Raw genomic sequence first — 12,462 nt, 5'->3', positions numbered from 1 at the left:
AGCAGCAATGCAGGGGTTTCCTTAAGAAGGTACCTATCCATGGCTTGAAGTGTCTATTTGGGTGTCCTGCTGAGGTCATCTGACTAATATTGTATGTCAGGCTTAACCTTCTTATAGTACAATCTGGTCATAATAGATGCCAATTTGTTTTCTCTCGCACCATGGGGAAACAGAAGTGTCTGGGAGCTGTAGACAAAGCAAATCCTTCTACTGGTCCAGTAGGTTCCTCATTGAACACCTTAATGGCCAGAGCAGTTGGGGTTATCACCAGAGAAATTGATGTAGCTGGAAGGCGGCTGTCCCTAGATCAAAGTGAATTATTGACCATCTCCCCTCCTACCTGAATCCTCCCAACATCTCGGTGCCACATATAACCAAATTGTTCAGTGGCGGGTGAATTCGCTAGGAGGGCTGTTACCGCCATACAGGATATATCTGACCATGATTCCTCACACATTAGCGAAGGGGGTCCTTCCGTTAAGACGAAACAACAGAGTTAGAGTGTCAGTAATTGTATGAGTGATGTGTGAGTTATTATGATAAATCTTGGGAATGCATGATGGTACGAGTGTGATGTATGAATTAGGTGTGTGGGACTTGATTTATTGATTTTTGTTTTATCAAATTATGGCGTGGTTTGATAACCATTCTATGTATTTATAAATTGAAGAAATGTTTGTTTAAAAATAATTAAAACTAATATATATTTTGTAAAACTTGATGTGATTATTTATCTTCGCCCTTGATTTGTTCAGGTGATAGTGGATTAATCTAAGGACCCTGTTCTAGAGCCTTGTTTGAAAGTACGGGGCAGGTAGTTTCTTGTCTTTGGTGTTGTCCAAGTTATCTACAAGACATGACTACACCCTACACCCCCAATAGAAGCCTAAGATCTGAAGGAAAGTCATTGGTAATAGTACCCAGATTTATGAAGGCCAGGCTAGGAGGCTGCTCTTTCAAATACCTGGCAGCAAAACATTGGAATTCATTACCAATGGATTTGAGGAAAGCGCCATGTGAAGCTGCCCTTAGGTAAAGGCTGAAAACTTGCTTTTTTCCCACCTATAAACCTGAATAGACCTTGAAACATTACAGCTAGGGCTCTCCTACCTATCTCGTGTCATTTCTGAGTTTCTGCGCAGCGCGGGTCAATACTGTGATGGAGTGTTTCAAACTTTTTTTCTAGGAAACAAGAGTTAGGAGAATAAATTGACTTTTGGTTTGCTTGTGTTTGCCCTGGTGCTGTTGCTGTTTGCTGCTGTCTGGGACTCTCGATCCCACAAGCCATTGCTGGAAACCTCCTGGGCCACCTACAAGGTCCCATTCAGAGGGGTGGCTATGCCCCCCCCGGTTTTGGAGTACGGGTGAAGATTTTGCTACAAGCTGTTCGGCTGGTCCATTCCCACTACTAACCGGACAGTGGAGCTGAATTGGAAGGTCGCTGCCAGATTCAGTGTTTCACCTGCTTCAGCCGGCATTAAGGGGGCCATTAGGAGATTTGCCCTCATTATTTCATATCTTGCCTGTTTCAGCTGGGTCTTACTTGTCCTATTTGCTCTATTTGTTTATCCCTGAGTGACTTGTGTAACTGTGGCCAGGTTATTGACAGGTTATTGAAGTTTCCCTGGCCCATGCAATTACCCAACTTAAGAAAGGAGCGACTGAGGTCTAGCACAAGTCATTTTATTTTTGTCGAGCCAAAGGATGTATTGGGAGATTTGGTATCACTTTAGTCCCGGTGAGAAAAGCCTATGTTAACTTAGGGGCTTGGCATGGGGAAGCATAAGCCCCCTGCCTGTGTTTCTAATGCTGGCACCAGAACGGTCAACACTAGGATGCTTTTTTGACAATGGCGGTGGGCATTATTGTTAAAGAAATCAAGTTAGTTGCTCGGAGGCTATCCTAGTCTCCCATAGCTACCCTGTCTTCTGAACCACACAGCGTATCCTTGCCCGCTACCATCGATCGGGCCCTGGGTCCCCATCCTATTCACCTCCACTGAGCAAAAGGCAGGAGGATTCCTCATTTGTGTCCTCGGCCCTAGAAGTCTCTTCTTTGGCTGCGCTAGGTGACCGTGGCAATTTGGTGGCGCCCGCTACTACCAAAGACTTGGGAAGGAGCATCAGAGTGGCAGGGAAGAGGAAGAGAGAGGAGCCTGATGGCAAATCTAAGCGGCCTAGGATTAATTTGAGTCAAATTACAAGGGACACTATCTCTGCAGCTACACAGAATTTTAACCTTGAAACCCTAATGCATTCCTTTGATGCTACCGTAGTCGCAGTCTTGGATGCAAAGCTGGAGCCTATTTGCTCACATTTAACCGCAATTGAGGCAGAACTCTCGAAACAAAGCTATTTAACGCAACCCAATGGAGTTTCCATGCCAACCCTTATCCCCGCTTGTTCATCTACCACTGTTGGGAGGTGTCTTACACAGTATCTAGTTGGGGCCAAGGATGGGTTAAAGGGTTTTGAACCAGGGAGGACCCATGGCACAGCTGTTATTGCTGGGCCTTGTATTTGTCTGGCTAGGGCTAACCCAGCTTAATTAGCTTTTGCAAGGGCTAAAGCAGAGAGTGGGGAATGCATTCAGCCCCAAGGATCAAAGCCTGCTGCTATTCCTAGGGGCTATAAAGTCAAGCAGCAGACACTTGGAAGAGAGAACCCCCTTATCAAAATATGTAATGCTAACTTGCCCCCTGAAGCCAAGCCTTATGGTGCAATATTGGTAACGTGCCTCCCCTTGCGGCTGATACTTGAGAACGCTTTAATCAACTTAGGAGTAAAGTTGTGCATTGGCTGTACATGAACACGGTTTTTGGGATGCAGGTTGGAGCCTACATCAACATGGCATGCCGGGTGAACTGGCTAGGTGAAGGCAAGAAAGCCCTGGATGGTGACTGTGTGATTATGAATTTTAACCGATCGCATGTGGCAGGGAGGATTTTAGCCTCCATCAGGCCCCTCTCTTTGGATGGCCCTGTTTCTTCTATTATGGCACTCCCATTGGGCATTTTCTACAAGTCACCGGTTGATGTTCCTCTGTATGATCAATGGCAAATTCCGAGTCAGCATGCCACAGCCAGGGCTGGTCAGATTTCGAATCCACAGAACAGTTTTTTTCTAACAGATTTGCCCCTTTATCTACATAGGATGCATGTGATTGACTGACTGGGGATGCACAATTGAACACTCAATAGGTGGAAGTGGAGACAGCCACCTCTCCCCCACTAAATTCAGGTTTGATGGACTCCAGTAATGGGAAGGCCTGTAAATTTATCAGCTGGAACATTGCCGGTTTTGCGGGGAAGTTCAATGATTTAAAGTGGCTGATCTTTACTAAAGGATGTGCAGTAAGTTGTCTCCAGGAGATGTGAGTTACTGTGAACATTTATTCCTCAGAGGGTTATTTAACTTTTTCTCTTCCAGCATTAGAATGCAGGGTGGGCAGACCAAAGGGGGGAGGGATAAATATTTTTGTCTTAATGACAATTAACAATGTTTCTTCCCCTGGTGCTGCCACCCTGCAGGCTACAAGATTCTCTTCAGGAGCAAATAAGTTGTCATCGTTTTTTTTTTCTAATGCTAATCCTCTCCCGCAGGAGGCCTGAAATATTCAAAATTTGGGCTCAATTGTTAGGAACCGAAAAGGTTTTAAAGTCTTAACCGCACATATTGTGGTAGGAGGAGATTTGAACCTTCACCTGTGTGGGGATCCGAGCGTAAATGGTATTAAAATGTCCACTGCCTTATAATGTCTAGCATACATCTGGAACACAGCCAACAGGGCTCAAGCCTAAACTCATTGCTAAATTAATTTAATTTAGTTCACACAATGGACAAGATCTCCTTGATCAGAAAACACTTTAATCCAACTTTTGTAGGGAGAGTTGTGAATTTGTTTAATAGATTTTATCTTTGTTTCTGCACTTTTTATTAATTATCCCCGATTTTGGGATACCGATGAGCATCTTCAGCGATCATAACCTAACTTGATGTCAAATCAAACAACATACCCAGGTAAGACAATGCCGTGGTCTTTGGACGGGTGCAAGATCTGAAGTTAAATTTTGATGATTTAGTTGAGCATGAGCCAACAAGCATCACTAACAATTTCTTCTCATTGACTCCATCATAAAATTAGCTAAGGAGCTCAGTTTCCAACTTGGCACCCCCTAATGAACAAAAAAAAGAGGACTTTATATGCACAAGCGCTGCAGTTTTTAGATTTGCCTCAAGGATGGGCAGTAGACCACCCAGAGCCCTCCTGCAACTTTATAGCACCAACTGTAACTCAAAAGTCACCTATGGGAGTGAAAGTTGGGGATATGTTAACCGGGTTGAGCTGCAGACAGTGGAAAATACGTTTTTGAGGCCGTCATTTGTGTTCCCCAAAGAGCCCTCATCTTCTCAGTACACAAGGAATTAGGAGCAGGCTACTTAAAGGACACTGTGGCCTTCCATTCTTTCACTCTTTGGTTAAATATTCTATTAAGGCCCTGCATCAAGCTCAGCAAGAACATTTTAAAAGACTGTTTACCTCTCGATCATGCTCTACACATTCCTTGGCTTAAGTACTTCAGGGCCTCCAACCGTAATTCGGGAATGAGAGGCTTATTTAGCAAACCAGATACAAAAAAAGTGGATTTTAAATGGGTGAAAGACATTTTTTTTAGATTGATGTTCATGGACAGAGCATGGCTTGCTTTAGCTAAGCCCTGTGCATGGTGTCACTTTATGTTAAAGACGGTGTCAATTACAGAGCCATAACTTCTTGTTGTCAAAAGTAGGTATGACCGTTTTCTGCTAACCAGGTTCCGATTTGACTTATTGCCCTTCTTGTTAGCTTGTCCTCAGGGCAGAAACAGATGCTATAAACTTACACCCTGTGGTTGTGACAATAGATCCCCGCAGGATATCCTGCATTTTACCATGTTTTGTAGCTTTTAAGAAATGCCCAGGAAGGAGTATATTGTTCCAATCTTGAAAAGGGCAAACTTCCCCCAAGTCAGACCAGCTCTTATGTTTTTACAAATGCTTTTTGGAAATATTATCTTTAACCTACTCTGTTTTTTAAAGTTGCTGTAAGGCTGAGAAATCGCAGCGACCAGGTATCCCACGAGGGTTGCCCCTTCATGTCAGATAAGCCATTACTCTTCTGGCATTCATTCTGCACCTCATCCCTCAAAAGTGGAGAAGAGACTCCATTGCTTGGACCCCAAGAGAACCTGGAGATTGGAAATTGATTGCACCAAGAAACATTTGGTGGAAGATCAGCTGTTTGTTGGGTTCTCTTGAACAAAGAAGGGCAAGGCAGTGGAAAAGCAGACCATCTCACTTTGGATAGTCCTCAGAATTAAGATCTGCTGGACAGTGTCCTTGGCATAGAATTGGGATAGGGCAGGAATTGTAAGCACCAAGTAATATATTCTTGTAAGACATCACATGTGTTATGGTCCTTTGTTGTACATAGTACAACTCAAGGAGGTCCGAAATGACCCGTGTCATAGAGGCATCATAGTTTATTAAGTCGTCTTCTTGGGTCGCCTCAGTAGTACATTTTTCTTAACAGTTTCTGGAGATCTGCCTCTTTGTATCGATGTACACAGGCTGAATAATGCCATCTGAATAGGCCATTCCTTATTCCCGAACATGCATGAAATGATATTTACTTTGACATAGACGCAATTTTTTTCTGCTGTGGACCTCTCAAGTTTCTATCATAAAATTGTACTGAAAGCTGGACCAAAACACTTGATGGCCAATGAGACATCAGGGGGCATGTTTCAGTACAAACGGAAGCTCTTTGCCTAGCGAGTGTTTTGTTGCCTTTCAGGATGACATACTTATATTTGGGAAGGATCATCACTAGTATGACAGGATCCCCAAGATAGGTCTCAAACCACTCTCAGAGAAAGCATTAACACTAAAGCTTGAAAATGTAAATTTGTTATAATAACGTTGAATATTTGGAGCATACTATTTCCACATATTGGATAGAGCCGAAACTGAGTAATGTGAAAGCAATTCTCTAAGATTCTGACATCCTTCCTGGAGCTCACCAAATTCTAGGCACAAATCTTTGCTGATTCTTCTTCTGATGAAGAGCCTTTAAGATAATTACTTAAAAGTGCAAAATTTGTGCAGGATTAAAGCAAAAAAGAAATATTCAAAATGCTGAAAGACGAAATTGTGTTTCTACCGTCTCTGAAACCTTTTGTGGTGGGTAAGCAATGTATTGTGGTGACTGGTGTCAGCAGTTGAGGTTTGTGGCTAATCTGAAATAGTGTGATGATAAAAAGAAAGAGTGTGTACTGGCACATGACTCCAGGGGTTTATATGAGACTGAAAATCTCTCTACAGTCATTAAAAGAGAACTGGTCCCTTGGTATTAGGGTGGCAAAAAACCCCGGCCCACCTACAATGTCTCATCCAAGGGGATGGCTATGCCTGGGGAGAATCCACCATTCACTACCTGGGGGCAAATATACCTAGATATTTCGGGCACTATACAAATAGAATATCTCACCACTGATCACAGCTTTATTCAAGGACCTATATAGATAGGGGAAACTGGAAATCTCTTGGATGGGTCTGTTCAATAGTTTTAAGATTAACATTATGCCCCGCCTTTTATATGTTTTGCAAACCCACACCCTCACCCTTCGAAATTCCACTCAGCCATTACCCAGCTGGAAAATGCTTAACTTTGTCTGGGGAGCAAATACCCTCAGGTGGCGCAAGACTCTCTACCACATCCCACACATGATGGGGGCCTTCCCAACAGTGGCCCCACTCCATCCCTCCCTCGATTAGAATCATGACCCCGAGAGTAAAACATGGGTACAGGTGGAACAAACGTTTTCTCCAATGCCACTTAAGGAACTCCTGTGGTTACTGGAGAGGGCCTGGTCATGTGCCCCTCCTCTCCTGCCCTTAACGTCCATGCTTCTGTCCTATAGGCATACAGTGCGTAGCAGGTATTTCCGGCATACCCATTCCTCCTCACAACTCTAACTAAAAATCTAGATTTCCCAGTGGGGAGGTCGGATCCAGGCTTCTTACCGAGGAACCAAGAATGTCCACCTTGCTTGAAAGAGTTTTACAGGGAAGAGGAGCTAAGACCGAGGGAGGCTCTGATTGAGGACTTTGGTTTGACTGAGTGAGACACATCAGCTCACGCAAGCTCTGCATTGGGCTGGGAGCACTCTTGCTAGGAGGGTGCTTCAGGGGGAAGAAGTGCAGATTGAATCGTTGCTCACTAGCAATTTCAGACACATTTCCTGGCTTTACCGCTACATTCTTAAAAAACATGCTTACGTGACCCAGTGGGAGAGGGAGACGGGGTGGAGATCTCCTAAGAAATATGGAAAGCTACATGGTTGGGAGCGTTATAAAGAAAATGCTTATAAACTGTTAACAAGTTGGTACTTCACCCCCATGAGACTGCACAAGATGTTGGGCAGCACTGCCACGTGTTGGAAGGGCTGCAGTAGGAGAGTCACATTCTTACACGAGTGGTGGTTCTGTCCAAGCATCCAGTCTTTTTGAGAGGTTGTCTTTTTAATGATACAGGCTATTACGGGGGTTACACTATCTCATGACCCATTGCTAGTCTTGTTGGGAAGCCCTGGGTACCAAAGAGTATATCCCATTTCTACACCAATGCGGATGCTGTTACCTCATTTACTCTCAGCTGCCCATCTGAGTATGCCCCAAATGTAGAAGCAACCTCAGGCACACTCTCTCAATATGTGGTGGGGCAAGGTGTGGTCAATTTTCGCAATGCAAAACCTCACAGCATTAGCTCATGACAGGGCCTCCAAATTTGACTAAACCTGGTACCCATTTATTAATCATATAAAACAGCTGCAACACTCGGGAGGCATACACTTTATGCGTGTTTCTGGTATTTGCAAAATGTCAGCCTCCCATACTGAAAGCCAGTCATCCCAAGCAACACAACTGTTCTACCTCCATCACCATTTTGACTGCCCATGGGAGATGTGAACACCCACTACCGCATTTTGCCAGCTGCTTCCCACCTATTGGACAAGGTTGTCAGGTTCAGTCAGGATGAACTACCTTTACCTTGTATAGGTATAATTTACATGATGTATGCTGGTCCGTAATGTGATGTAGCAATGCGTGACTTTTCCATGTTATGCTTCAAATAAAGTTGTAAAAAAAAAAAAAGAGAACTGGGCAGCTGAGCATTTTGAATGTTTCTCTGAAAGACTAAGTTAATACGCTGTATAAACTGCACACTCTTAGGGAACATGCTTTTACTGGCTGGGGGTGGAATTTTTACTTCCATGTCAGCCATTTGATAAACAGGTGGATGAGAATGATGTATTAATCTGAGGTACCCTTTACTGTTTACGATAGGAGACATCCAGATTTTTTTTGAGAATAGCATTGGGATTGTTCTAGAGAAGCAGACTCTGTTTTCAGGAAAGTCAAAAGTACACCCTTTTGGGTTAGCCAGAAGAGTGGAAGTTACAGGGTGAGTTGAAATCTGTCATTAAGGTCCAGGATGAATTAGTGTGGGAGAGTGTATCCTTATGAGGGGAGAAAAGACTGTGCTTCCTTTGTGTTTGAGTAGTAGCTTTGTTAACAAGGCCTTTAAGGGCATCCGGGTATGTCATTAATTAAAAGGAACATTTGTGATTACTTTTAGTGGATGGGGTTAGGCAAGATAGTCAAAAAAGGGTGCAGCAGTGCTGTGTTTCAGCGCGACAGATCTGCCAAAGCTTCCATGTCGGACTCTCTACCAGTAGGTTTTCTAGGATAGCCTTGTTGAAAGCTTGGGATCAGTTCTTTCCATGTTCCTGCGAAGAGAGTTGTCCATGTTATAGTTCTAAAAGATTATTATCCTAATTGACCAGAGTTGAGAATCGTTCAGAATGTAACCTCTAATTCTGTGATTAGCTTCTTGGAAGACATGTTTCTTTGGGAAAGGCTGCTGGAGTATTTAGTGTCTGATGACGATCCCCAGTTTGCAAGTTCTGATCTGGTGGTGTGGGCCATTGGGCACAAGAGAAAAGCAGGTTAGCACTCTGAAGCCAATGGGTAGGTGGAATGCTTTAACTGAGTTATTAAGGAGGTAATTTAATTGGCAGTTAATGGTGAAATTATCTGGAGTAAATTTAATTCCTAACTTAATGATAGGTTTTAAGCTCAGTGGGAGATGCAGACCTGGGTTACCCTCTGTTCCGTCATTGTTGAAAGGGAAGTTGGGAACATCAGAGAAACCTGGGGGAAGAATTACAAGGATATAAACAAGAGAGTTCTTGAGTACAAAGAGATGATGTGGCCTATATGCTTAAAGAGACAAGGCTTCCCTTAAGACTCTTTGTAAGAAGATTTGGTTTGAAAGAATTTGATTGCCAAACATAGAAGATCTGATACATAAAGGAACGGACCCTGTTAGAGTTATCAACGTATGTGGTGGTAATTCAGGACCTCTGCTGAACCCTTCAGTTCTCCAAAGAGGCTTAAAGGGTCATAAAGAGACACACAACCTTTTGAATAGTCTTACACATAGGATTAATAGTTGTAAGTGGTGAGAGAAGGATATGACAAAATGAACTATAATATTATGGTTCTTAGTAAACATACAAGATCATTTTTTAGGCCAACAAGCAATTTAGACTGAACCAGTTTAACTGTTACTAAATCGATTGATATTATCTGTTCACATGTGGTATAATTTGGGCTTGAAAAACAATGTTATGCCTGTGGTCAAAATTGTTTGTTTAACCAGCAGTCAGTTCCATGAACAACATCTTTCAGATTAGGCCATCAAGGGTGTCTAATGTAGGCTCCCGAAAGCCAGATCTGTGCCATATTTTCAGGGTACCCACATAAGATATATTTACAAACAATGAAAACTCAGTCAAACTAATATACAAAGTCTGAGGTTATCCTGAAAGTATGTCAGTTATCCGGTGCTCCTGTCTCCATGTTGAAGACCATGATACCACTACTGATCTACTAAATGTATTAAGTCTTTGGTGTTTTATGGCAACTTTGTAAAGCACATGCCCTCATATCCATATTAATCTGTCTGTTTCAGCTGTCTCCAGCAAACCTGCACAGGTTCAACCAGGCTTTGTTCCCACCAAATCGTGAAACTATGGAATCTGTGTTCCAAGCTGGGTTTAATGACACACTGCTCTTTCTACGAAAGGAGAACTGGTGTGAGTAATCCAGCAGAAGTGTCCATACCAATGGGCGTATTTCTGAAATAGATGGATGGAGGATGAATGTTACCTGTGCCTCAAAGGATATGAATGTCTACGGATGGACACAGGTGCCTCTAAATCCATCAGTGCCAAACAAACTCTACTTTGAAAACTTCATCAGAAAATGCAGATTATTTTGAATGCATTTTGTTTCTCACAGACAATGTTACCATTTTGCTGGTTTAAACTATGTTTCTCTTTTAAGTAGGCTTTTGCTGTAGAGGATCTGCAACTGTTGTTGGAAAACTGATCAATGGAAGGAAACCAATGAACCAAAGCATACATTTACCTTGATTGTTTGGGCTTGAATTGAAGTATTATTATTGTGTTTGTTAGAATATTTTGTGCAGGTAGAATAAACATACCTTATGATTTGAACATTTAGTTTTAAATCTTCAAATACTCTCTCTTGTCTTTCCAGCAAACACTGTTGGTATTATCTCTGAAATGTAGTCGGAAAAAAAGAGTGACTAGACAACATCAGTTGCTTCCAGTCCGCACGAGTCTTTGTTTACAATAATACTATGGTTTGGGATGTCCCATAGCAGTTTAGGTTCGGTTGTCAGAATTAACGGATCATATTCTCACAACATCCAGGGGCTTGATTCACAAAGAATGGGAGGAGATGAAGGAAATGTATGTGTAAAAAGTCTGGAATGGCAAAAGGATGTGCACACATGCATAATTGCACTCTCCAGCTTCAGGAAGAACAAAGCGCCGGATAATTGTGAGCCCACTGTGAAGGGAGGTGAGCGACCCAGAGAAATCATCGGACACGGTAAAATCCTGGGAAAGCGGGGAGGAGGAAAGGGCAGGAGACGGGGGAAAGCCTCTGCGCTCCAAGTCCTGTTTCAAAAAAACTCCAAGGGTAAGAAAACATTAAACAACGGTGAACCTGCAATAGAGTGTAAAGGACAGCAGGGAATACCCGGGCTAGAGGCTGGGGGTGAGTGAAGTTTTCAATCATCCGCTCCATATTCTCTCCAGGGGGACACAGCGGAAAGGGGGGCTGCTCGACCGAAACACAATACAAGCACCAACAGGCAGTCGGTAGGCAAAGAGAAAGCTAAGGGGTTGCGAAAGACCACAACCCAAGTAACGCCGTCATTGAAATCCTATTTCAAAGCTTTACCCCAGGTTCTTGACAAGCTCTGAGGGGGAAAAAGCTACCCTGATTAAGAGTAAGAGCACTTCCAATGCCCCTATGGCTGTTGCCTCCCAGGAGGATATACCCTCTGACCTCGCGGGCACAAGAGAGGCAGATACAGATGTGCTTCCAGGAAACCCTGAGGGTGAGCCAATGTTGGTGGAGGCCATAAGAGAGAGCGGCAAGACCAGCGAGTCTTGTGATCCAACCTCAGGGGGTAGCACGGGGGGGGGTTCCCTTGAGGTACTGCTATCAGCAATGAGGAGCGAGATTAAAAGTGGCTTTGCAGAATCCAAGCAAAATCAAAATGAGATCAGAACTGTGTGCGAAACCCTTGGAAACAAAGTGGACGGTCTCTATGAGAGAACTGAGACCCTGGAAGGTGCAGTGGGGGAGCTTAAAACTAAGCTGGAGTTTGCAGAGGGTAAGATTCAGGCTTTGAGGAGAGACGGGGAAGCTACAAAGGACAGGGTCGAATCCCTGCAAAATTATTCCAGAAGGAACAACCTCAGACTCCTAAAAATTCCTGAGGGAAAAGAGGGTGGGGAAATCAAGGAGTATGTTGTCTCATTATTAAAGAACACCCTCAGCCTGGACGAGACTACTGCAGAGCTGTTAAAAGACATTCAGAGGATACATCGGGATCCCTTTCGCTTGAACCCAGCGAGGACGAAGCCTAGGAAAATCCTGGTGAACTTCCTTACATACTCCATTAAAGAGAAAATCTTGAACCTTGCCCTTAAGGCAAAATCATTGAAGGCACCTGATTTTTCCTTCGAAGTTCGATCTGATCTGTCGAAAACTACACTAGACAGACAGTGGGAGCTTGGTCAGAAAATGGACAAGTTCAGAGCCCTGGGGGCAACTGTGCAGATGAGGTTCCCTGCTTTTTTGAGGGTAATGTTTAATAATAAAATGTATAATATCTGCTCGCCCCTAGATGCGGACGACCTTCTAGCTACTATCAGTGATTACACACAGGGGGTAAAATAGATCACCTCCACGAAGACATAACCTCTTCTCAGCTACTTTCACTATTTTCTGCTATTTTACAAAAATAGAATAGAGA

At 43.4% G+C, this 12,462-nt stretch overlaps 1 protein-coding gene across 9 annotated transcripts in view; it reads left to right on the top strand.

Moving 5' to 3' along the window:
• The window catches only part of PNPLA4 (patatin like domain 4, phospholipase and triacylglycerol lipase), a 224,298-nt gene extending 213,674 nt beyond the window's left edge, over nucleotides 1-10,624 (top strand). For 5 of the 9 annotated variants that reach the window (XM_078657981.1, XM_078657982.1, XM_078657978.1 and 2 more), the window contains one exon: nucleotides 10,078-10,624. In XM_078657981.1, coding sequence (XP_078514107.1) covers nucleotides 10,078-10,209 — 132 coding nt within the window. In that variant the 3' untranslated portion in view covers nucleotides 10,210-10,624. The remainder of the gene's footprint in view (nucleotides 1-10,077) is intronic. The other 4 variants (XM_078657976.1, XM_078657977.1, XM_078657980.1 and 1 more) reach the window with 1 other exon arrangement.
• The last annotated feature ends 1,838 nt before the right edge of the window (nucleotides 10,625-12,462 follow it).

This window comes from Lissotriton helveticus, chromosome 8 (assembly GCF_964261635.1).
Source record: "Lissotriton helveticus chromosome 8, aLisHel1.1, whole genome shotgun sequence".
In the NCBI taxonomy this organism is placed as follows: domain Eukaryota; kingdom Metazoa; phylum Chordata; class Amphibia; order Caudata; family Salamandridae; genus Lissotriton; species Lissotriton helveticus.
This window is presented reverse-complemented; position numbering and strand designations above follow the sequence as displayed.